The 27,074-nt window shown below is 45.4% G+C and overlaps 1 protein-coding gene across 1 annotated transcript in view; it reads left to right on the top strand.

The window, feature by feature from the left end:
* The window catches only part of LOC120850902 (protein 5NUC-like), a 65,655-nt gene extending 39,410 nt beyond the window's left edge, over nucleotides 1–26,245 (top strand). The window contains exons 7-9 of the mRNA XM_040223589.1: nucleotides 10,394–10,552; nucleotides 12,353–12,556; nucleotides 26,097–26,245. Of these exons, the coding sequence (XP_040079523.1) occupies nucleotides 10,394–10,552; nucleotides 12,353–12,556; nucleotides 26,097–26,245 (512 nt within the window). The remainder of the gene's footprint in view (nucleotides 1–10,393; nucleotides 10,553–12,352; nucleotides 12,557–26,096) is intronic.
* Nucleotides 26,246–27,074: the final 829 nt, after the last annotated feature.

Here is a 27,074-nt window from a genome sequence, read left to right on the forward strand (position 1 = left end):
CGATGGACCAAATTCCATTCTGCTCATGTTTCTTTTTTTTAAGACTTAAAAAATACGTTTAGTGTAAGACGCATATGTTTTGAATTAACAGTCGCAGGTTTTTGTTACTGCATAGGTTACGGTGAATTAGTCTTAAAATATATTTTGTTTTGAAGACTGCAGTCTGTCATCTTATAAGCGAGTTCTGAGAGGCATTGGTGTTTAACCTGTTACAACCGCTAGTTGGATCGTACAAATTGCAGTGCTGCGTCCAGGTATATTGTGACAGAAGAAGAAAAGGAGAGGTTCGGATTGAAAGGACAGTAGGTAACACCAGGGGCGAGATACGTTTAGAATAAAGCGTAACAATATGTTTAGAAATACAATAGAAGCTGCTTCTTTGAATGGAAAGACAGTTTTAGGTGATAATATTTGATCCCCTGACTCGTTAGACCTCTTAACTTGTCGGACATAAGTCAAGGTATTCAAAGTAGATCAAGAGGTCCAAAGAGTCAAGACATCCAGGGAGAGTAAAGAGGTCCAGCGAGTGAAGCTATCTAACGATTGAAAACATTCAAGGAATGAAGAAGCCCAGTATTTTATCTTTAGACCGGTTAGATTCCTTGACTCGTTGAACCTCTTGACTCAGAATGTACTGTGCTCACTGCTTACGTCGGCATTCGTACTTATTGTGTGCCTCTCCTCACTGTTCAAACGCCGTTCGAACGCCGAACAACGACGCCTGGCGTTCGGCGTTCGCGTTCGAGCAGTGACTAGAGACAAAGGCCCCGCTAATCTTTGCGTCTATCCGCAAATCGTTCCAAGTAGAGTACGGTGCTCTGACGCCCCCGCGCGCTCTCGTACCCTCCTCTCCCTTAGTTTCTATCCGTGTAAAGGCAGTTCTACTTACCGGCGGCCCAACGCAACGTTAGACGGCGTCACTTTCCTGTTGTCGCCCTTATGTACCTTTTATTTCATTATTTCTTTTTCGCTCTCTCCTTATCCCTAACCTGAGTTAGCAATTAGCGAGACCAACGTTGCATTTCGATTTACCTTGTTTCTTATTTCTTTTTATAAAAACTCTGCCTCGTCTGTCTTTTTTTGCAAAACATAAATTGCAGAACAAGCTAGGTTGTCAAGAAACTCCAGCCCAATTTGGTTCCTGAACTGCGTACAAAATGCTTGAGTTGAACTAGTATTTGTCCACTCATACCCTTCTCTGAGAAGCTATAGCAAAGCATGAAGTCAAGAAGTTGATTCATCAGGTGAAACATGGTGACCTGCTCCCGAATCTTCAGTGTGGTAGTGCTTTTTGGAGTCATCCATCGTATTTCCGTACAGCGACGCACTTTCATATTGGCGTTTGAAACAAAAACTCCTAATCAAAAAGTTAATGAAATTATTTTTCTACTTTTTTGTGACTTGTGTACCTCGAATTTTAAGACCCTGCTTGTGATTCCTCTGCATTTTCTTTCAAATCTAAAAGAGTTCTGAAATTAAAACAAAAAATCGAGAAACTTTTGTGTAGCTTCAGCAGCAATCATACCATCTACTGGCAAAATGAAAGTTATAAGCAGCGAATAAGAATCGCTACAATTAGAGATAGGCGAATACTGTGTTTCAAAATTACATATTATACTGATACCCCAAATAATGCCTTTCAAGTTACGCATTCGAACTTCTAATAATTCGACACATCGGATGATCCTGTACAATACCCTGGTGTTCTTAGGAGCGTTGTCAGTGTGGTGGCATAACACTGTAAAGTTTCCGCTAAATATAAATCAAGCCTGCGTGGAAGAGTCTTGATTGACCAACCTTTTCGATAAAAAGTAGTTCTTGTCTCGCGTTCCTCGAATGTAGCAGTAGCGCTCGGGCCTTCTTGACACCTTCGAATGGAACAAGCAAACAACGGGTGCCGCCATTTTGCGTTAAAGTGTCTGTCGCCTACAGCCAGCTATGTGCGCTACAAACCAGTTTTTGCGTCCATAAGTTGACAAATATTAATACAAATATGAGTTACAATAATATTTTAATACCACTGTAATTAAACAAAGACATCAAGCGCAGTAATTCGGTGGCTGAGTAGGCTGCCTTGATTTAAAGGGCTCAGCCTCTAAGCCCGTCCATCCACCACGCTGATGACGCAGTGTATTACGCGAATCATCATCATCATCATCATTTATTTTCCTTGAGGGCCCCAGGGGGCATTATACAAGGGAGTGAACACAATAAAAACATCAACAAAAATAGTTAATAAAAAAACACGCTGTAACCTATACTTGTATTTCAGAAAGAAAGAGGTTAACGGCTGCAGCAAACTTGTTAGTGTCAGTCATGTTTACAATGAGGTCAGGTAATGAGTTCCAATCGTCAATAGCAGATGGTAAAGTCGACATTTTATAAGAGACAGATGACGAAGTAATTGAGCGCAGTTTACATGAGTGGTCAAAGCGAGGGAAAATACGGTAGGGAGGTGATAGTAGAGAATCTTTTAGATGGTTGTTGTGGTAAAAGATTTTGTGAAGAAGAGTGAGACGTGACACCCTTCGACGTAAAGAAAGTAATTCAAGGTTAGCTGATTTGCGTAATCCTGATATGCTAGTGTATGGGGAGTAGTCAGAGTAAATCAAACGAAGACCTCTGTTTTGAACGGATTCAAGGTTGTTAGTTTGATATGATTGCCATGGGGACCATATGGATGAAGCAAATTCAAGTTTAGATCTGACCAAGGTCGTATAAGCTAGTAGTTTTACTGAAGGTGTAGCTAGTCTGAGGTTACGGCGAAGAAATCCGAGAGTACGGTTAGCATCGGCAGTGACAGCATTTATGTGGGTAGTCCATGACAGATCAGAGGTCAGGTGAACGCCTAGGTATTTATATGAGGAACAGGTAGCTACTGGGATAGTGGAAAGGTGATAAGAAAAGGATGAAGCATGTGAGCTGCGGGTGAATGATAGAGTGATCTGCGGGTGGATGAATGGCAAATTCTTCAGCTGCCTCAACTGTGTCGCTGCCAGGTGATTCCGCTTTTTGTTCAGCGTACTTGCGGTGAATAGAAATATTACTAATATTAGTATTAGCTTTATTATCTTTTTACATAAGATATTCAGCACGGATCAGACCAGGTCATGGAGACTTGTCGGGCTGTACCTGGCAGCCAACAACAACAAAAAAAAGCAGAACTAAATAGAACATGAATAAAACATGTATCTAAAAACAATATGCACAAAACAAAATCTACAGATACAATTGAAAAGAAGACTGACATTACGCTTTTTTTTTCGGGGAATCGAATAAAATAAAGCGCGTTAGGGACGTAATAATTTCTAACAAACAGGCAAAATGAAGTGTAGAATCTAGGTATAAATAATAAAAGATTCTGTCTAAACCACCCGACAACTACATTAGGAAGCACAAAACTGTTATGCGAAACATGCCTATACTTCGTCTCACCCTACGATGGACTAAAGACAAAAGCTACGGACCACCAGAGCCGATCACGAGCCACTTAGATATTGTCTGGTATTTGGCTTCAATGCACGTGTCGATGCCCGCGTCTAATGGGAATGGGCGGACAGTGGTTCGAATTGAATATCACTGTGCGACTCATCAATTTTACATCGCAAAGAAAGATCTTTGCAGGCTCTTTGCAGTGTTGAAGCTGCAGAAATGATGCAGCACTTTTTGACTCGGAGCATTATTCGTCCACCCTAATCAATGTTAAGCATACCATAGCCTAACGTGCGACGTGATTGGATCTGGCGGCCTGTGGCTTTGACCTTTAGTCCATCGTAGGATGAGATAGAGTACAGAAATAAGAGTCATATAAAACAGTGCATCAAGTAAAGATAACTAAAAAATAAAGAAAAGTATTAATTGGAAGTAATTTCAATATTTTTCGCCACACTCCGATATATATATTTTACGGAAAGAGTTTACTTTTACACGCCAAGTAAGAAAACAGTTATAGAATAAAGCAATTTCATATCTCAGAACAGAATAAACCAGGCCACTGGGGCACAGAACAAACCAGGGCCAAGAATGGGCAAAATACATGCAAATATGTATCGAAATACAAATACAAAATACTTTGTCAAAATGTATTTAATTACAAACTTAATTACAATTCCAAAAAAAAAAGCATTTAAGTACAAGATACAAATACAACCAAATGTATCTGGTCTCCAAATACTTTTCCCAATACAATCCTCAAAACCTGCGTCATCGTCTTGAGGGCACCTGCAACGGGTTTCTGGGTATCTCATTTTAATTTTGCATCGCACACTCGGAAGTTAGTGAGCGAGGCTCTAGTAACGTATTAGAAATATAATCACAAAAAAATGTAATCAGCTTGGACGTAATAGGTGAAAAAAGTACAAAGCTTCAAGCAGCTTTTTTTGTCGATTACATTTTGGTATAGACCAACAAAGACCCGAGACGACCAAAACGCGCAGCACTAGCTAGAGAATTTTTTACTGTTGCAACTTACACCAGTTACGAAAATCTGGACGACCCGCGCATTTAGAATGTTCCAGGCAAAAATATGGACGGAAATCAGGCTGGAAAGCATCACAAGTTGTCACAGGCACTTCTTTAGCCAGTCTGTCTGTGAACGCCGATTTCGTCACTATTCTTGCCCTGTAATCACAAAGTCACTAAACGCTTGTGCTTGATTGAGAGACACTGCATTCGGTGTACAACGTAGTTTTCTTCCTGCTCTGGACAGTGGCTTTAAAATAAAGCCGGAGGAGAAAAAGTAAAAAGCCCCATGGCCGAATAAAGGATGGAGACTATAGCTTACAACCACATGCATAAAAACAAGAATTGTAACTTTGGCAATAACATTTATTTAACGTAATAGAGGAAAGTGCAACATTAAAGAGGATACCTTCTCAGTACAGTGTAATTTTGGTGCGTGCTAATCGGTGAAGTTTCGACTAGTACGAGTTCAGCAGCAGAAGCTTTTCAAACAACGTGGCACTAAGACGACGCCTGTTGGGGCACAGAATAAGGCTGCCAAGGGAAAATAGGCGTTCTACGCGAACTGCCGCAGGACTGATGTATGAAGAGATGACGAGTTTCTTGTTTTGTTGTTGCCGTTGGCGTTGAGATGAAGAAAGAGCAGCTTTGGACACGTCTTAGGATGAGCAAAATGAGTCGTAACAATAAATTTGAGGGATGTATTTTCGCCCACAAAATTTTATCTAATTACAATTGCATTTGAAATACCCACGTTTTAGTATTTAAATACACACGTCAAATACATTACCTAATTTGTAATAAATACAAATGCAAAATACACAAAGTATTTGAAATACGTATTTCAAATATTTGTATTTGAAATACTGCCCATCCCTGACCAGGGCAATATACCAGAAAGAAGCAAAAAACACAAAATATAGAATGCACAAAATATTCCATGAAGTTTGTTACAAACAAGCGTGATATGGCTATTCAAGGTTGTGTCACTAACAAACATAACAATTAAGTGCTTCAAGCTACTCGACATAAAAGCGAATATCTCCGATTGGTACATTGAGGGTGATACAGAGGGAGGGGTGTAACAAAAGAAATTTTTGTTTGTGTGGGTTAAAGGGGGCACTGACAAGGGTCGCTTTTTTTATTGTCTAAAACGATGCAAATTGTAGTCATAGACACAAAAAAACGTATCGCGCAAAAAAGTTTTTCATGCGCGCGCGCACCTTTTTATTTTTTGGCGTTCTCTTCTTTCGCTTTTCGCCTCCTCGCATCTTTTGATTCATGACGTCAAGAATTATGAAATTTATAAGCTTTGTAGGCGACATCTCTATAACATTTAATAACGGCAATCGTAAAACATGTTTTTTAACGCAATTGCGAACGCACTCCGGCCCTTCTCTTTGAAATACCAAAAATCGGAGTCCGGTGTGATGTCGCCTTCTGGAATTGTATCCTCCCTCGAAAAAACATGCCGCCTGGTAGGCGGCAGCGCTCGCACGGAATAAAACCGGTTTTTCTCGGTCCGGCGGCGCCGTCATCTCCCGCTCCTCACCTCCTCGCTTCGGGTCGCAGTGGCAACAGCGGAGTCGTGAGAGATAGTCGACTCTCAGGACTTTGCAATATTTGACGCCAACGCACCGCAGCGGATTGCGCGAAAACTTCGAATTCGGCATTTGGAAATCGTTTTTTTACTTCACAAATACTAAATTTTCAAGTTTCGAATTTGGAGGATAGTGTCCCGGCATCGTTTTCAATTGTTTAGGATAATAAGAAAAAATATGATTTTGATGTATCAGTGCCCCTTTAAGGAAACAAAAACGTTTGGTCCTTGTTGGTTGGTTAAAATTAGGTTGCATGAGAACCAGTCCATGAGAGAAATAGCATCTATTTCTGAAAAATTATCTGTGCTAACTTACTGATATTGATTGGCAATTAAGGGTAAAGTCGTCAGTGTACTAAAATAAGCGGCAATGAGAGACATCTTCTCATGGGTTATTCACATAAAGGTTAAACGAAATTGGAAATAATACGAATTTTTTTGGTACTCCAGGATTTAATAAGACTCCTGAGCTAGAGCAATTAGCCGCCTGTTCTACCTGATCACTCTTACAGAGTAGCCGGAGAAAAGCTTGATATAGGGGCCACAGAATCGCACTTCGTCACACGGCCACTGATTAATTTAAACCGTTGAACGGGACGTTAAAAACAGCGTCACGGAAAACCGTAATACGGCCATTAAATTTAGCAGAATATACGTCGACATAAGTTAGTAGGTCTTATAATTAAATGTGACAAATTATAATAAATATTTTTATGTTATAATTTAAATGTACGCCTTCATCCGCCCCACTATGTGTCTCTGCCAACTTTTTGCGTGATCTTCAGATTTTTTGTGGGTGTTTTTATGCATTGGAAAGAAACGCATTCGGTATTCGGAATTCGATTCTATATTCGAACGTTTTGCCTCTATTCGCCACTATTTTGCACTATTCGATTCGAATTCGGTTCGAGGTGAAATTTCACTATTGGGACACCTCTAGTTCACTATTAGCGCATATCTAGCGCACCTTTAGTACCTCTAGCACACCTCCAGTACAATATAAATCGATAAAAACTCTAGGTGTTCGTTGAAAATATTTTAGGGGTTATACTTAGAGGGATGAAGACCCACAGTCATTTGAACGCATTTCTGAACAGGTTCAGCGATTGTGGGTTCGATTTGCGCGAACAAAATGTTTACTTCCTTTTTTGATAGATTCTTTATGTTCGCCAATTTTACTTTATTTTGGGGGGTTATAGAAAGATCGTGGATTATGTGTGAATGGTATCGGACGATGCAATAGGTAACATCCAATCGTTCTCACTTCCTATGAAATCCTATAAGTGTATTATGTGGGTATATGTTAAACAATCATTGACTGGAGTGTGAAACAAGATATTCATAAATTGTATCTACATTTCAATTCAAATTTGAATATTTCTACAGAGCAACGCCCCTTGTGAAAACATAATTGAATTCGTTGTATACATATTGCCGCGTGCGAAAAGCTGAGTCAGCAGCGTGCTCTACTCCCACGACGCTGGCTGGGGTTTGACCCCCCGTCAGCGCTTGTCCTTCATTCATTCATTTATCTTTTTCTTTATTGTTCTCTTGTTTGCATGACTGGAATGTTCCAGATGACTCGAAAATCTTGTTTGTTCGAGGTCGGAAACTTTTAGGTTCTCACGCGCTTACAAAAGGAGCTTTGCATGGCTGCTTGAGTCAGTCGTCCTTCCGTCTCCGTCAAAGTGTGCCTTTGTTACGTTATGTTTCTTGGCACAGGTTCGCCACCTTAAACGTTCATTTAAAGCTTTATTATTCAAGTTTATGTTTTAGTCGTGATAATATGAGGACATAGAAAAGCACGGGAGTGCTTATATAAGCATCATATAATTCTATTGATTTAAATAGATTTATGACAAACGATGTATGACATTTTTCTATTTACATGAGGGGCACGGCTATATTTCTTCAAGTATTGAAGGAGGTAGTCAAATCATATCGGCGATGAAATCCCACAATCTGTTGTGAGCCTACTGTTTTCTTCGCAAACCAGATGCGCGCACAGCACATAACTATAGATTAACTAGGCAAGGACTGTGAACTTGCTTATCGTATTATAAAACGTTATGATCTCGACGTTCGCATTCAGCGAACGTCCGTAGTTGATAAAAGCGGTTTTCACTTCATAGAAATTTGGAATACAAAGTCCTCTAGATAAATAAAGATAAGACTCGGGCGCCGGTAGGTAAGCGAGGAAAACCCCAATAGGCGGTCACACGTAAACGGCACAACACCAGCCGCTGCTGCTGCGTCTGTTGGCATAGTCGACCATCGAACGTTCCGCAAAAAGATTTGTAAAACCCGTAAGCAATCGGTTCACAAATAAAAGAAAAAATGGGAAGCAACGCCATTTCGCTCATGATAATCTATATTTTATTTTGTCTGCGTACTGAGAAAGGAGTCAATCTTTATTATATGCCTTGACCTGTCTTTTGAATCTTCTGTCCTTTTCTAAAATTATTATCTGAGTCCTTCATTTTGTTTTCAAACTGTCGTCGTTGATAAGGAACCGTGAAAATATCTTTCATGGTTCACGTGGCGTTTCACGTGGCAAGTCGGGGACAAAATCAACACTGTTTATGAGTGTAGCTGCAGGCAGAGGGACCTTTACAGCGGAGTTAAGGGCTAGTTTTCCCAGGATCGTGTCCACTAGCAAAGAAATGATGACACCGAACTCTGGACAACCACCGAAGAGGTGAACCGACTACACGAAGGTGTCCTGCTTCTAGCGACAGCGCAGGGCTTCTCGACAACAAGCGAGAGAGCCAATAGTACGGAAGCCTTTCGGAAGACCATCGAGCAGACGAAAAGATGACTGGAGGATTGGTGGCATCATACACAACACTGGGGGCGCTAAATTCACCCCCAGGCTTGGGCACGATTAATCGAGCCCGCCCGTTATAAAGAGACCAGCCGCAGTATCATCATCATCATCATCATCAGGAAGAAGAGCGGGAGCGGAACGTGCGGCAATGTGCGCAGCAGCGCGAATGGTTCCACAACCTCCGCGCGGCCGCTATCGCCTAAAGTTCCACTGCGTCGGGCGCTTCAGATTCCCTTGCAAGAGAAGAGCAGATCGCTCGCCTGGAAAGCCACCGCCAAGAACAGAGGCTACAGCTCCGCTGCTCCTCCTTCTTCACCAGAGTGGAGAGGCTGAAAGTTCTTTTACAGCGGAGCAGTTAAGGGCTAGGTTCCCCAGGATCGTGTACGGTACCAAACAAATGCCGACATAAAAGTCTGGACAGCTACCGCCATCTATGAGCGACGACGGCAACCAGACAACCGGCTTGCCGGCCTCGCTCATAGATGGCGGCAACCTTTCCAGCCTTTCCGCTCTGGTTTTCACCAGAGTGGAAAGGCTGAATTTCTCTAGGTGTCGTCCTCGAGGTCGTCCTAGACGTCGTTCTTGAGTTCGTCTTAGACGTCATCCTCTAGGAGTCGTCCTTGAGGTCGTCCCGTCATAGCACAGCTTCGCTGGTCTTCCTTCTTCAGAATGGAAGGGCTGAACGTTTTTTTTATAAAACAAAAGTGCTCAGACACCTGCGCGATTGCAGAAACAACAACAATCGTGCTGCTCTGCCAATGGGCAGTGAAGAGTGATGTTACAAAAAGAAGTGACAAGTCCACGAGTAAACGTTGAATTACTTAAGAATTACTTAACCATAGAACGATTTTATTTTCGTATTGTATAACGTGACTGCAAAACTTAGCACAAGAGGGCACGGGGTCACAAACGTGATTTAGGCTATAAAAAATTAAATCAAGAGCATACATTCGTATTATTTCGTTTAAAAACGCTTGGTGATGTTATAGTGACTGGCCCGGATTCAAAACGGGCCAGAAATATATTATGTCTGTGCGAAAAAAAAAAGAAGCGAGTTTTAAAATTAACGAACTAAAGGCCTACTGTCACAACCACTACAAACAACAGTTAATAAGGAACAAAACAAAGGCAAAGGATCTTTCAAGGGAAATATTGAGAACGTCTCTGTGCATATAGCTCTTCGCGATAGGCATTAGCTGTATTCAGTTTAATTCACAGCACAACTACGCCGCGATGTCATCGTCCTTACCTCATTGATAGACCGGTACCGATCATTACTTTGCTATCCATGGAAAATCCAATTACGCCATACTCGTGCTGCTCTTTTTACTCTGGCTCATAGTGGTTTCCCAGTATAAAAGGTTTTTTTTACAATTCTCGCGTAGTTCTCAATGCTATTTTTGCTTACATCTGGGTGGCATATTTTATTTTCTAGCATGTCATTAAGATTGTTATACTGTCTGTTCGAAGAAATTGTTTTAGCTAAAATCATTCTTGTTTCCCAGGTATTGTACTGCAAAGACACATCCTTGAGGCAATGCCCTTCGAAAGCTCGCTAGTAGTGCTGACAATGAATGGAGATCAATTGCAGAAAATGTTTGATTTTGGTATTTCGAAGTTCACTTGGTTCGGAGATCCTGAAGGATCGTTTCTTCAAGTGTCAGGTATGACTATGATTTCATTTCACTTATCAAGCTAACAAAACCTCGTACTTAATTTTATGTGTACTTTATCGCTAATATGACAAGCGACGAGCGATAGGTACAGAAGTGACAGGATATGAAAGTCCTAAGCATGTATTGAAATTTTAAAAGTGCTCTTCTTCGCTGAGTAACTGGACAAAACGAAGGCCAAGTTTATAGTGTTCTTATGTATGACAAATGTTTGAGCACGAAGGTCTCCGAGTTTATCATTCTCATATTTTGTTTGGGTTAATCGCAGGTTATCCGATGCTATGCAGGAAAAAGGCGCACTGAATTTATAACACTCAGCAACTTTCATGCATATTTACGAAGTTAAATTATTAAGTAGGATGAAATAAAACAGAAAAAATATGATGCAAGTAACGGGCATTAAAAATTAAGAACAAATAAAAAGCTGGTATTCTTACTTATGGGATTCGCATATGCATGTGACTGACAAATTAATTTTTTTTTCTTTTTTTTTGTAGCTTATGAAGGAGTTAAATTGACGAAACCAGTGCGGTCGGGTTATCGGTTGTGAAAAATATATTTATTTTAAAGAAATAGTGAAACGATACATAATAACCATTTGCAATGCAAATCTGTGCACACACCCCCCCCCCCCCCCTCTTCCCGGAAATAGCGTTGGCGAATGAATTCGTAAGTTCTCATAAAAATACTCAGTTGCCGCTAAAGATTTGCCAAGGAGGAGAGGAGAGCAAGAAGAAAAACAGGTATAATCATTTTGCATGACTGGTATTCAGTTCCTGCTGACGAATTGAAGCTAAATACATTAGATTTGCGTATTATTAGGTGGTAAAAAAACTGTCGGCACTTTTAACAGTTTATTTGGCATAAGCTTTACCAGAAATTATTTTCAAATATTGCAGCTCTATTCTCGTAGACAATAAGATATGATGCTACCGAATTTCAATCAAACCTTTAGTGACACCTGAAGCACCGCCTTAAAACCGTTTCAAAGCACTTTGACAACCGGTTTAATTACCTTTAAAGGAAGCAAATCGGCCTTATAGCTAACCCTTTGAGTTTTTAGTTTGGCATTTTTAAAATTATAATGCAATACGACTTCGAAAAGATAAAAGTGAGCAATTGATCGGCTGCATGCAATAGAGGTACAAGCTTCTCTGTGCCTTTTTTTATATTTTCGTTTCAGCGAATTACAATAACACTTGCACCACTTTGTGTTTTCTCAAAACGTCCTCCAAATATTGGCACTTGATCCAAGAGATTCACGCATTCGAAACATTTTGAACCGCACACTCAAACTAAATGCCTGTTCTTTTTTTTTTTTTTTTTTTTTAGAAGTTCTCGTCTGAATTTGCACCCTTATTCCCTTGAGCCGCTCAACTGTACTCAAATCTTGTCGTTGGCAAGTTGGTGATTGACACATTGTTCTAGCAAGAAATGGGCCGTCTTTTTACATCATGAACCCAAAACAAGCGCCTACTCCCCAGCTCAAACTTCTGCGAGACAAATTCAAAAACTTGGCAAATAGATGTGATTTGCACCTTGTAAACAAACTACACAGGACCAATAATGAACTAAAATTAACTGTTTTGCCCTATTAAAAAAAAAGAAGCCTACTCAAGCATGTCAGCATATTTCGGCTAGGTTGAGATTCATTTAATGAAAAGAAATAAAATCTGGTTTGACTAAAACGTTTGCAGTACCTATTTTCTGCATATATTAAGGTGTTCATACAATTACAATGCTTATGTGCAGCTATTTGCTTCAACTTAATTCCCACTACTTTTTTCCTAGGAATGAAGGTGATTTATAACTTCTCACGTCCTCAGGACAGCAGGACAAAGAAACTCGTGATATTGTGTGCTAATTGCAGCGTACCTAAGTATGAAACAGTTCAACCCACGGTTACCTATAAGATAGTAACTACGAGCTTCATTGCAAGGGGAGGCGATGGATTCACATTTGACAAAGACGTGATAGACTCCATGAAAACTGAAGGTGAGCTTTTTATTAGAAAGACAATGAATACGAATTTTTTTATCTTTATAGTAATCTCTTCGTGTAGTTTGATACAAATTATAGTGCTTCTCAAAGCTAATAATAACACGAAACATATTTGCGTTGCGTCACAAAATACTAAAATTACTCGAGATTCATAACATACCTTTTATATGATGAAGTGTGTGAGCATTTAATATATAGGTATGTGCTCAAAAAAGTAGTAAAAATAAAAGCAACACAAAAAACTGCAATTTCTTAATAAAAAAACCTGTAGCTTATGTGATGTATAAACGTTCAACAATATGCTGGCAGTGCTATAGCCAAGAAAGCCTAGCATTCAGTATTAAGTTTGCACTGAATGTCCAGTGGATTAAAGATTATTTATCAAAGATGTCTAAGATACAACACAAGCGGAGTTTTGAAATTTCTTCGTGTACATGTTTTTCCTAGTTTCTTCAATCTTGGCAATGGTAGTTTGTACGCAAGATACCATTCACTTGTTTTTTTCGGGTGTTTGATGTCAGAAGAGTGATACTACGCTGTCGTTTACATCCCACTTCTGGAGTTAGAAGTACATAGAGCGGCATTATTGTAACCGGCAATAAGCATCATGCATTCAAACTAAGCATTTCAGAAGCTAACCTACATTTCATTTTTAAAATTCAAGCAGTGGACTCTTCTCAACAAGTTTGTCATTGAGAGTCATGCTATCCTTTTTTACAAATAGTAATATTCTTGATACTGAAGTTACAACACACTATCTTTGACATGGGACGTCACTTCTAAAATTCGTTAGGTAGAACCAGAAACGCTTAAGATTCAACAAGGAAGAAGAGGATATTGTCACGGGTGGTGACCAAAAAAACAAGAAATAAACGTTTAATGTGGCGAACTTGTGCCAGAAATAAATGGGTACAAAAGATAATAACAGAGCGTCGCGGGCGTCGAAGTCGGCGTAACAGCAGAGTCGAACGCTGGGGCGAGACTGACTCCGCTCGCATTGCAGAATCCCTTATGTACCCTCGTAGGCTTCTTCGAGGTTCGGCGCGTAGAACATTCTAACCTCGAATCAGCCAAGACGGTTCTCTAATTCACCAGAACATCACATTACAGTGTCAACAAAAATGTGTAGCCGCGGCCAGGAATAGAACCCTGGCCTTCTGCGTGGAAGGCAAGCGCGATAACCGTTAGGCCTCGCGCGCGCTGCCTACTTGGCCTGCTGCGCGCGCGGCATTACTCCCCCTTTTAAAAAGTGCATCGTCCCGATGCAACCCAAAAAGAAAACAAAGCAAATAAAAAGAACGGTAAACTAAAGAGTCATTTGGAACAAATAAGGTCCACAGTCCTATCGAGCGTAGTACGGCTTCAGTCGCACGACGTGGACGACTTCAGGTCGTGGAGGGCGGCGTGACGAAGTCCGTGTTCCGTCGGGCATCACCTCGTAGTTCAGATCCCCGAGTCGACGAAGCACTTTGTACGGTCCATAGTAACGTTTCAGGAGTTTCTCGCTGAGACCGCGGCGGCCGAATCGGTTTCCACACCCACGCCCTGTTTCCGGGCTGGAAGTGGACGTCCCGACGACGAAGGTTGTAGCGGCCAGTGTCGACACGTTGTTGAGCCTTAATCCGGAGTCTGGCGAGCTGACGGACTTCTTCTTGTGTCGCTTGTGTCGACAGCCGGTTCGTGGGGTAACATGGCGTCCAGCACTGTCGCTACCTTGCGCCCATGCACCAGTTGAAAGGGTGTCACTCCGGTGGTCTCTTGTACGGCGTGTTGTAGGCAAATGTGACGTACGGCAACACCTCGTCCCATGTCTTGTGCTCCACGTCGACGTACATGAAGACCATGTCGGCGATGGTCTTGTTGAGTCTCTCCTTTAGCCGGTTGGTCTGCGGGTGGTACACCGTGGTGCGACGATGGCTGGTGTGGCTGAGACGAAGGACTTCTGGCATCAGCTGGGCCATGAATGATGATCCACGGTCTGAGATCAGGACTTCGGGAGCGCCGTGCCGGAGGACGATGGACTCGATGAAAAATTTCGCGACTTCAACAGCCGTTCCTGATGGAAGGGCTTTTGTCTCGGCGTACCGCGTCAGATAACCGGTTGCGACGATGATCCATCGGTTTCCTTGCGTCGACGGTGGGAAAGGTCCGAGTAAATCCATACCGATTTGCTGGAATGGGGCAGATGGCGGTGCAATAGGCTGAAGAAGTCCTGCCGGTCTCGTCGGTGGCTTCTTCCCTCGTAGACACTCATGGCAAGATCGGGTGTAGTGGTGCACTGTCTTCGCAAGCTTGGGCCAGTAGTACTTTTCACGTATCCTGGCAATGAGTCCTGCTGTAACCAAGGTGCCGCGCCGTCGGGTCATCGTGGCAGGCTTGAAAAATTTCTTCTTGAAGGCTGGAAGGGACCACCAACAGCCGCGCCGTGCTGTTGTCGCTGAAGTTCTCCTTGCAAAGCACACCTTGTCGGATGGAGAAGGATGGCAGTGTTCGTACAAAACCGCGGGGAACGGCGCTTCCTTGTCCCTCTAGGTGCTCGATGAGTGCTCGCAGCTCAGGGTCGTCTCGTTGGAGTGCTGCCATGTCGCTGACATCCAGAGCGCCGAGGAAACACTCATCGTCGTCCTCTTTGGTGCAGGAAGGACCAGCCTCGACTGGGGCCCTCGACAGGCAGTCGGCGTCATTGTGCTTCCGGCCGGACTTGTACACCACGGTCATGTCGAACTACTGCAGTCGTAGGCTCCCCTGGGCGAGGCGTCCGGAGGGGTCTTTCAGATTCGCCAGCCAGCAGAGCGAGTGGTGGTCTGTGACCACGCGAAAAGGACTTCCATACAAATATGGGCGAAACTTTGTTATTGCCCAGACGACAGCGAGGCTCTCCTTTTCAGTCGTTGAATAGTTCCTCTCTGCGTTAGACAGCGTCCGACTTACGTATGCGAAAACTCGCTCTGCTCCGTCCTTCCCTTGGATGAGTACTGCACCCAGTCCGGTGTTACTGGCGTCGGTGTGGATCTCGGTTTCAGCAAACTGGTCGAAATGGCCAAGAATCGGGGGCGTCTGGAGTCTTCGTTTGAGCTCGTCGAATGACCTCTGCTGTTCTTCTGTCCACTCGAACTTTACGGCGTCCTTCGTGAGGTGTGTCAGCGGTGCGGATAGTTTGGCGAAGTCTCGAACAAAGCGCCTGTAGTAGGCACAGAGTCCGAGAAATCTTCTCACTGCCTTCTTGACAGACGGCGGCGCAGATGCAGCTAGGCGCGGGTCTTCTCGGGGTCAGGTAGAACACCTTTGTTATTCACGACGTGGCCGAGGAACTTTAGTGCCCCATAGGCGAACCGACACTTTGTTGGCTTGAGTGACAGGCCGGCAGTCTTGATGGCTTGAAGCACGGCTCGCAGTCGTCTGAGGTGTTCGTCGAAATCTCGTGAGAATACCACAACATCGTCCAGGTAGACGAGGCAGCTCTGCCATTTCAGACCTGCCAGCACGGTGTCCATGACGCGCTGGAAGGTGGCTGGTGCTGTACAAAGTCCGAACGGCATCACTGAATTCGTACAGTCCGTCGGGAGTGACAAAGGCAGTTTTCTCCCGGTCACGTTCGTCGACTTCAATCTGCCAGCAACCACTCTTCAGGTCCATCGACGAAAAATATCGGGAGTGGCGCAGTCGGTCTAACGTATCGCCGATGCGGGGGAGCGGATAGACGTCCTTCTTCGTCACAGCGTTCAGTCGACGATAGTCCACGCAGAACCGCAGGGTTCCGTTCCTTTTCTTTACAAGGACGACGGGGGACGCCCATGGACTTCTTGAGGGTTGAATGATGTCGTCGTCGAGCATCTCCTGGACTTGATCTTGAATCACTTTCCTTTCCTTTAAGGAGACTCGATACGGCGACTGGTAGACAGGGAATGCGTCGTCGTTAGTAATATTGCGATGTTTCGCCATTGGTGTTTGGCGAACTTTCGATGTCGTGGCAAAACAGTCACTGTATTCGGCGAGGAGATCAACCAGTTGCCGGCGCTTCGGGGCTGGGAGCTCGGGGTCGATGTCGAGCGGCGGCGACGTCGTGCTCTTCTGCTGTGGCGCCGAGGTTTCCTCGGAGATTGCAGTGACCACGGCTGGCGCCTGAAGCTCCTCGATGTGGCCCACGGTGGTACCCTTCGTTAAGTGCTGCGGCTCCTCTCGAAAGTTGGTCACAAGAGCAGTTGTACGCCCTTCTTGGAGATCCGTTACGCCTCTTGCGACACCAACTTCTTTTTCGACTGGTAGTTGGACGCTGCCTTCCAGAAGAGCTTCACCGTGCACGGCTGCGTCGGTTATAACGATGACGAAAACATTCGACCGCGGTGGTAGGTTCACATGGTCGGCGATAACTCGAATAGCGGTTGATGTCGTGTTGGTCTCCACCGGCGGCAGGACAGGCTTTCGCAGCGTCAACTGGTTTGTCACGAGGTCGATGACGGCGCCATACTCGCAGAGAAAGTCCATTCCGAGGATAACGTTCCTCGAACAGTCTTGCAGAACGACGAACTTCACAGGGCATGTCTCACCATGGATCTCGACGCGAGCAGTGCATCTCCCGACTAATGTAATGAGGTGTCCTCCGGCGGTTCTTATTTGTGGTCCATCCCATGGCGTCATGACTTTTCGAAGGCGGCGGGCGAGCCCCCCACTCAGGACTGAGTAGTCTGCTCCGGTGTCCACGAGTGCCGATGCGTCGATGCCGTCGATCACAACGTTGAGGTTGTTGGACACCGATGCAGGAGCGTCGTTGTGATGCGTGGTGTCGGGAAAGTGGGAGCGCTCCGTCGTTCTTGGAGGCTCTTTACGTCGGTCGTCTTCGGCAACTCCACCTCCAGGGGTTGCCGCGCCTAGTTTCCCCGGCGAGGAGCGAGGGGCGACAGGTTTTCACGTCAGGGTCGGTGCATCGGCGAAGTTGGACGTCGAGGCGACGGCGACCGGAACTCTCGGCGGGACGCAGGCTCGAGGGACTGGGGTCGTCGCAGGTACTCGTCCATCTCCCGAGGGCGTTCACCATACCGGTGGCGCGGGTCGTTGGGATGGAATCCGCGCAGCCCGAGTCGTCGGTATGGGCATCGGCGGTACACGTGGTCGGCTTCCCCGCAGTGGTAGCAGAGCGGGCGTCGGTCGGCCGTTCGCCACACGCCGGTCTTCCTCGACGAGGGTTGCTCCGGGCGGACGTCCTGGACTTGTCCTTCCTGGCGTCGAGGATACTGTGGCATCGGAGGGTCTCGTCGGGGTGGCGCCGTGGCCTGGCGGTTAGCTTGCGGCGGTCGTCGGGCCATGGCGGCGTAGCTCAAAGTTGGCTCCTCTGGCTTCGTCGTGTTGATCGGAACCTCAGGTTGGAAGGCCCGGTGAACTTACTCTCGCACGACCTCGGCGAGCGAGAGGGAGGACGGGCGATCCGTAGCGGGGAGCATCTTGCGGATTTCTTCCCGGACGACTTCACGGATGATGTCACGGATGCCTGGGAGGTCGGTACCAAGGTTGTACCCGGATCTCGCCAGAGTAGTCACGCCAGGGTGTCGCTGGTAGTGTCTGGCGCGTGCTAGTAGGGCACGCTTCATATTCGTCGCTTCCGTGACGAACCCGTCGACAGTTGTCGGAGGACTGCGAATGAGACCTCCGAATATATCGCTTTTCACACCCCTCAACAGGTGTCGCAGCTTCTTCTCCTCTGTAGCCTGAGGATCGGCGCGGGCGTTCAGGCGAAGAACATCCTCTACGAAGCCGGTGACGCTCTCGTTGGGGCCCTGGGTTCTGGTTCGCAGTAGATCCTCAGCTCTCTCTCGGCGGTGGTGGTTGCTGAACGTAGCCTTGAGATCGGTCTTGAAAATTTCCCACGACGTCAAAGAGGACCCATGGTTCTCGTACCAGTGCTTGGCGGTACCCTCAAGCGAAAGATAGATGTTGTGCCGGCGCTGCTCGTCGGTCCAGCAATTGTGGCGAGCAACGCGTTCATATTGGTCAGTCCAGTCTTCGACGTCTTCGTATTGCTCGCCGTGGAATGGAGAAGCCGTCCGCGGCACGACGGGCAGGTAAACGACGGCTGGAGCGGCCGGGGTCTCCGACTGGTTGGCCATCGTCGTCCACCTTGTTTGCCTGGTCCTGGGTGGCAAGGGTCCTTACTCCGGGGGTAGGCCAAGGTTCCGGCGACTTAATCGGATCTCGGTCTGATCTTTGTTGGGTTCTTGGGGGCTTGTGCTCGGACTTGCACTGCGGGAACTCGGAGGGGAGCGCTGCACGGGCATGTGGTTACCCCGCAGCTCCACCAAAATGTCACGGGTGGTGACCAAAAAATAAGCAATAAACAGGAGGAAATAAACGTTTAATGTGGCGAACTTGTGCCAGAAATAAATGGGTACAAAAGATAATAACAGAGCGTCGCGGGCGTCGAAGTCGGCGTAACAGCAGAGTCGAACGCTGACGCAAGACTGACTCCGCTTGCCTTGCGGAATCCCTTATGTACCCCCGTGGGTTTCTGGATCGTTCGGCGTAGAAGGTTCGGCACGTAGAACATTCTAATCTCGAATCAGCAAGACGGTTCTCGAATTCACCAGAACATCGCATTACAGTGTCAACAAAAATGTGTAGCCGCGGCCAGGGATTGAACCCTGGCTTTCTGCGTGGAAAGCAAGCGCGATAACCGTTAGGCCACGCGCGCGCTGCCTACTTGGCCAGCTGCGCGCGCGGCAATATTAAGTAAGAAAATGAAATTAAACTTTTATTTTTATCACTTCATGAAAAACAACCGACCCTAGAACACTATGAAATAAAGTTGCTCTCGTCGTTTCTTCCCTTATTTTAACGTGGACAAAGAAATAGCCGCAACACACCCGAAGCAATGCCCCTTCACTATAGGCAGTTGTTTCTCGGTCAGGAACGCTTCAATGTCTACAAAACGCGACCAGTGAAGTGGCAGTGTAGCCTACGTTAACCTCTGCAATACACGAACATTTAATGCCCAAATAAAACGCCAGAGAAGCGCCCAACTTGGGGAAATGTGTAGCAAACCTAAGGGCTTAATTTTGGCCCAGTTAGGTTTTGTTTCATGGCACTTCTCAGTGCCAAAGTACGTTGCTTTACTAGAGCCCTACACTCCATGCAGCTAGTTGTGCGCATTGTAGGCGAAGGCAACGCCAGCAGAGGGGAGAAAGAGCGAGGATTAGGAAGGCGGGACGGGAAAGGAGGACAATGAAGGCCAAGGGGAGAAAGGAAGAGCACTAGGAACGTTAGAAAGAAGAGGAGGTTTCTTTCCTCCTCCCCAGCCTTCCTAGTGCTTGCCCTTTCTCCTCTCGCCTGACGTTTACCTTCGTGTCAACTGCACGCAACTAGTGACAAGGAGTATGATTGGGTAATCTTAGAACATGCCAAAGTTTTTTTGTTTTGTTTTTCTGGTCTGCAACAGGAGCACCAAAGTAAGTGCCACACTTGACCCACAACTGCCAAAGTAACGCCTAATTTCGGGATTACGTAAGGGCCAAAGTTTGGTTTTTCTCTGGTTCGCAACAGGGGTACCAGAGTAAAGGCCATGCTTGAGTCACAACTGCCAAAGTAATACCTAATTTGGGGATTTCGGACGTGCCAAAGTTTGGCTTTTCTCCCGTCTGCCTATGATGCTGGGAACTGAGGAAGAGGAGCGCGCGAGGACGCAAAAGCACCAAGTTCTGAATGGAATCATTAGGGGGTCGAAGCAAAGCTAGCTACCTCTGCCTCTGCTCAGCGTTCGAACGCGTTCGAACACGAACGCGGAACGCTGGACGCCGTTGTTCGGCGTTCAAACGCGTTCAAACAGGGAGATGAGATAAAGGCAGCTCGTTTAGCCACTCACGACGCCAACCAGAGTCCCCGCGCTCTGACGTCCTATCGCGCTCCCATCGCCTCCTCTCCCCCCATTTCTAACCGCATAGGCCTCCTGCTCTAAAGCTTTGAACTGCGGCGCCCTCGTCGTACAATCTGACCGGATATGACTTCGCACTACATATGGCGGCGGGCTCGTTTTAGGTTGTTCAAACTCACTTGAATAGGCCAGAGGGGCTTCGAAAAAATACTCATCGCTGGTCTTTCTTTTTTTCTTTTTTTTTGAAGAACGAAAGAAAAATTTTTTTAGGAACACAGAAGGGGACGAACACAACGCAACGTCTCAAACACAGCTGTGTCAAAGTTTGACTTTTCTCTGTGCTCCTGAGTGTCGGGTTTTTATTACCATGAATCACCCCCTGCTCGCTTCTTTCTAAGTATTGTTGCAGTTAAAACTTTTCTACTTTTAAATTCGGCTAGATTCCACGTCGTGATCCAATACACCTATTGTTAAATTACCCAAGCATCAGAAATGATGATAATGCAATTAATGCGAAGGTTCAAGCTAGCTGGACAAGAATGACGATAATAATCCTTGGAGAAGGGGAACATCGGGTACAAAGGGCAAACGCAAAGCTCCAAACACAGCAAGGTGACTGGTGCGCGACCGAAAAAATCTGCCTGGTCCTGGTATCGAACCAGGGACCTCCCCTTCCAGAGGAGCGCTTTACCAACTGAGTTATAACCAGCAGGTAGACGGCAATGGAGCAAGCGGGTTCTAACAGCTGCCACTGGTCTTACACCAACAATGGTGAACGACCTGCATTTTATAGTCATGATGATAGTGCAATGAATGCGAAGGTGCAAGCGAGCTGAACAAGAATGACGATAATATATTTTTTTGGACGCTCACAGTCACCTCGCTGTGTTTGGTTTGGAGATTTGTGTTTGTCCTTTCTCCCCCTGGTTCCCCTTCTCAATCGTTTAATATCGTCATTCTTCTCTCCCTTGCACCTTTGCATTAATTGCATTATCATCATAACCTTAAATGCAGGACGTTCACCCTTGTTGGTGTTAGACTGGTGGCATCTGTTAAAAACCCGTTTGCTCCACTGACGTAAAAGTCCTGGTTAGTTCAGTTGGTAGAGCGCTCCACCCCTAGCTGTGTTAGGATATTTTTGTTTGTCCTTTGTCCCCCTTGTTCCCCTTCTCCAGGGATTATTATCGTCATCGTTATCAGAAATAATGTTGGGTATCTAGGTTTACACGGCGCGCGTGCTGGAGTCTGCAGCAGTAACTGTTCTAAAAAATTAAAAGCAAAAGCAAAACAAATGGCATCTTGAAGGTGCGTTCAACATTTTATTTTGAATATTTACTTCGGATATTTTATATAGGGAAGGCGATGGCTCATGACGCGTAAATCGACACTCCCAGCATTTTTCCTGATGCTTGTGTAATTTAGCAATGGGTATATTTAAACGCGGGATTCATGCCACCATTAATGGGGTACGCGTCTCCTGTATGCCTGGGGGGGGGGGGGGGGGGGGGAGGGGGGGGAAGGGGGGGGTTACGGGGTGACGACGTCACACCACCTAATTTCCCGGTGCGTCGGTTTCTTTTCTTCTTTTAATTTAGTTTAGAGCGCGTGAAAGAGCTCCTGATTGAGCTTTTCTTGTTCTAAGCCCCTAAACATCTGAGCAACAAAAACAGATGTCGCGCAGCGGTTACAATAGCAACTGCCGCGGACGCTCCGACGTGAACCTATGCCAAGCCGCCGCGTCATGGTCCGCGACATGCAGTTGGTGTGGAACCCGCTGCGAGGCAACCGCTTTCGCACTCATGTGCTGCGGTTTTAGCTTGTATCCGTTCTATGACGGCGTTCCGATTTTTTGTTGCTTTTTGTCTGTTTCCCATGATCTCGTTCGGCCTAGTTCGGCGAACACCTCCTAGAAGACAAGACGTGCACCATTTTCCTACAAGCGTCGTCGTTAGTGGATACCGGCATGCCTCAAACGGCAAACACGTCGAAGCTTGACTAGATTCGCCGCAAAGCGGCAGTGCGTCCGTTGTGGCGTCGCCGCTTTATAACGTCTCAAGTGCGCCGACCTAGTACGTGGCGAGGCCACAACGGACGCGTCTTCCGATTTACAGCTACTGTCGTCAAGGTTCAGCCTGTTTGCCTGTTTGGGGACGAATCGGGAATCCATCAACGATGGCGTCATGCGCAGACGTTGTCTTCTAGGTGGTATTGGCTACACGCGCGGCAGTTTCGGACGTGCAAGCTTGCACTACCATTAACTATGAACAAGTCGTGTTCTAAAAGCGTCCCCTAAGCAACGCGAGAAGGCTACACTGGAAAAAACAAACAGAAGTAGATTTTATTTAGTACAATGAGAAACTGGTATCTGTGTTCCAATTTAAAGCTCGGCTCGAGACCACGTGCCAATGATGTTTTCACCTTTTACGTTGTTTTCGTAAACTGCTTTCCTCTTTCCACTAAGCAATCCACAACGAAGAGACCACTACTGCGCCTGCGCGCCGCTAGCCTTGACTGAAAAAACCCGAATCTCGTACGGAGTTGCGGAGAACGTTGTGGGACGGCGGAAACGAACTACGATTGTTTTTAAAGGCACGCTACAGCTACGGGCCCGCGCTTCCGAGCATGCATCGAGGTGGCCCCGCTAGCTCCCCCTACAAATAGCGTGGCCTGAAAACGCGTTCTACTATACTCTATTTCACCTTATGATGTACCGCAGGGAAGGCTACAAGCGCGAGCTCCTTGCTCTGGGGCAGATCTCGGCGGCACAAGCTCCCGTGCGTTAAGGGCAGCTGCCAACGCTATGAGCTCGCGCTTCTAGCCTTCGCTGCGGTACAACATATGGTGAAACAGAGCATAAACCTTTTTATTAGTGAGCTCCTGTAGATAGTTCGGTCAACCCCGCTGCGCAATCCGCAATCCGCTACAAGCTCCGCTACATTTATTTAGAGGAACCGATATTTTAGTTTTTCGGAGAACTGGTGCCTAAAGCACGTCTTCCACTGGTGTGTCTGGCGTTCTATTCCGCCCATACATCAAAACTGTTCCTGAAGTGGCAACAAATGACGTCATAGAAGCGGGAGCGTCATTCTGTCGGATGTAACGATCCTGGCAGTTGGTCGTAGAAATGATGAAACTTCCGTTAACTACCACACTGAAGAGCGACATGCAGCAGAACGGGCGTTCGCCAGCTCCAGCGCCGTTGCTGGGGCACCACCAGCATCGCGACCGGCGACGGCACGACACTTCAATGACATCACCAGGCGGAAATCGAGCAACCACATTTTTTGGGCGTGGTAAACACGTGCACCAGTTGTATAGGCGCGTTCCAGGCACGTCGAAGACCGCTAGAGGTCATAGCGGTACGAGACTAATGCAACGCCACGAATGACTATTTTGGAAGTCATTAAAATGTACGCGAGAGGTTAAATGGCGCTAGTGTTCTGTGGCGAATTCAAGCAGACAGCAATCTGTCGAAAATTTACTCCCGGTAATGCATTTCTATGGTAAAACTGAGTGCATTTTCTCCTTGCGCTCGATTATAAGCGCTAATATACCAAATAATTCGTATGCGTACTAGGTAGCTTGGAGCATTTCTCAATCAGACGAAATAATTGGTCAGTTACGGCAATTTTCTTTCCAATTCATTTCATTAAAACGGTGCTAAAACGAATTCGTACATGTATTTATGTGCACTGTCCGACACTGTTAGTGCGAACACGACGTCAGCGCTTTTCAGCATGGGAATATACTTGCCAACCAAACGAAATGCAACTATAAAACCAAGAGAGACGGCAGAACTATACGCAGTAACACTAGATCAGTAACTCTATGCACTTACCATCAAAATTAATTGAAGGCCACGTAATAAGTAAGTACTGCTTTATTCTGTGTGCTCTGCGAATATGCTATTATCTACATTCAAAACATCACCCGCACGCTCGAAATCTTTGAGAACAAGTGCCTCATAAACGTTACCCGGTATAGGAAATAATTAAAAGAGACACCTTTCATATCCCACGTACTTCATTCTTTACGTTTTGAATGTTTTTACCCGTTCGTAAAGGTCCAAGGAGGGATCATCTTTATTTAGTGACAGGACCGACATATTAGTAACATATAAGCGTCAACGGAATGCTGGCGACCCTTGAACACTCTATATTTCTTTCGAATGTTATTTTGCCTATAATCGTCGCTTGTTTTTGCATACTCTCTATAAAACAGAGGTTAGGGTCTGAAATATATCGAAGTTAAAAATCGTTAGTCATAAAATAAATGCACTAACTAAAGCAATTACACTTTTACAGTGGTCATAAAAGTGCATACTATGAGGTACAACCGAAATAACAAAAGTGTTTCATGTTATTCTCAGGTGAAGAGACAAAAAGTACGCGCTTTTTCCCATAAGAATGCAAAGGAGCATATGGTTGCTGTCTGCTTCAATTTGCATCCCGGAAGTCGCATAGACACTAGCGCCAGTTAAACCTCTAGCGTACATTGTAATAACTATGTATTTCGGACACTATAGCTTACGTGAAATAGAGGCTTTCAAGATATTGTTAGTAATCTTCTATTAGCGTCAATATTCAAATATAGTATTAATTTTCTATTGAATAAGTTGCTTATTTTGCTTATTTTATGGATGAATATGTTGTATGTTTTTGACGGGCAAGCTGGCCAAGCGGACCATCTTTGAGTCAAGCGCTAAACCATCGATGCAAAGCCTGTGAAACGCTGCGATTTTTCTCGGATCCGCCTTCTCGCTAGCTTCTTTGGTTGGTTCTGTCTTCACGACAAAAGTGACCGAACAAATCTTTCGCGCACAACACGTATCGCGAAGCTTTTTTCTTTTCTGCTTTTTTTCTCGTGGCCGCATTTAGAATATATATATTAAATTGCTACCTATCGCAGTCCTGGAGCGGATTAGTCGCTGTTACTTCGCACATCGGCAAGATATCATCGCCCTGAGAACCGCCATGGCGAAGCGGGCACATGCCCGCTTCGCGGACGTCTTGAATTGTGTCCCTGTCGCCGGCTCTTCCTGATCACGTGAAAACTCTTTCTCGCGAAACCCACGCTATCGCACCGCGCTGCACGCGCGCTACGCTTCTGGCAATTTATTTGTAAATATCGCGCCTCCGCTACCTTCCGCAGCTTCGCTAACTCTCCGCTAGCAGCGGGCATGCGCAGTAGTGGAGCCGCTTTAGCGTATAGCGTAGCAGGAGGGCCGCAACAATCTACTAAAACTTACTAAAAACGCATAAAACGCTTATAATTCACTTTCTTAAGCGTATTCACTCCAAGCATAAAAAAAAAAAAACTTGTCTGGATGACTGAGTATACTAAATATTTTATGGCTATAAATACCTCTTAGCCAAAGTGACGCATCATCTTAAGATTCTACATATTGTTGCAGACTGGTTCGCCGATACGAATGTTCTCTAAAACGTGACTCTCGGGGGATCTTCTAGTAACAATAATAATAAAAGATTCCAAACCTCTCGTGGGTAAAATTGAATTCGGTGTATTCCCGTCGCCTTTCAAAGGCGTGATGCTGCCAGTTTTATTTTAAGAGAAGATATCGGAGCTGCCTTTGTACAGGGCGAATCAGTAAACGTGGCCATTACCAATTTTCTTCTTCGCGCCTTCATAATCTAACTTGACTTGGTTCATATGCAGGGCGAATGGACGTGGAAGTTTTTACCGACTACTTTCGGAAGTTATCGCCAATAAAGACACCGGAGGAAGGACGGGTAAAAATGCACAACAACGAAAGGCCTTCTAACGCAACATCAGGCGGCCTGTATCCAAAAACCTTGAAGATCTAAGGCGTTGTCCTCTTGCTCTTCGGAATATTAAAACAAGATTTGGAATCCATGGAGGGGGTGGGGGGGGGGGGGGGGGACAATTTTAAAGAGGAGACTTAAAATAAGTATAACCTTGCCCCGGCAGAGTGCACAGAGTCAATTGTTCATGTGAAAATGCTTGTTTGGTTTTATTACAAGCGTGCAGATTTTTCAGGCTCTGCGTACTTTTGGCGATGAGATGTTACTTGGCGCCACCTCAAGGGATCTCTCCTATCACGTAGCAAGTGTGATTCGAGCGGACGACGCGCCACGTAATCGCACGGAGTGGTTATGCTGGTTCAATTTTATGACAATTGATAACTGTTCATTTCATTTAAAAAAGCCTGTATAAACTGTGTTCAGTGCTTTTCTACTGAACTACAGTGTCTAAGTCACTTTCAAGAGACACAGTCTCTAAAATATTTAAGAGCGAGCCTGAAGCTTGACATGATAGCTGGCACGGCGTAAGTCACGGCATCTCTGATTCTTTTTCCTTTGGATTTGTTGAGACAATTGTACAAAATTTGATTTTGCCGTCACTACAGTACAAGACGTGCGTCATTTTAGCTGTGCACGACACGAGCATCTTGTTGTGTTGCCTCGCGCAGCACACGTTTGAGCTTGCCGCTACAGACGCTTTCGTCCTGATTCCCCAGTTGCTGGCGAGTGTTCATGTAATACCGTGATTGTTTTTTTGTTTCTTCTTAGCTGGCTTTTTTTTCACCGCATGTGTGGCAAAGCAGATTGCTATATTAGCGATGTGCGCGACCAAAAGCGTCGCTGTGGTCAGCTTTCCACGATTGGCCAAACC

The sequence above is a fragment of the Ixodes scapularis genome, unplaced genomic scaffold (assembly GCF_016920785.2).
Source record: "Ixodes scapularis isolate PalLabHiFi unplaced genomic scaffold, ASM1692078v2 PGA_scaffold2__306_contigs__length_199485367, whole genome shotgun sequence".
Classification (NCBI taxonomy): domain Eukaryota; kingdom Metazoa; phylum Arthropoda; class Arachnida; order Ixodida; family Ixodidae; genus Ixodes; species Ixodes scapularis.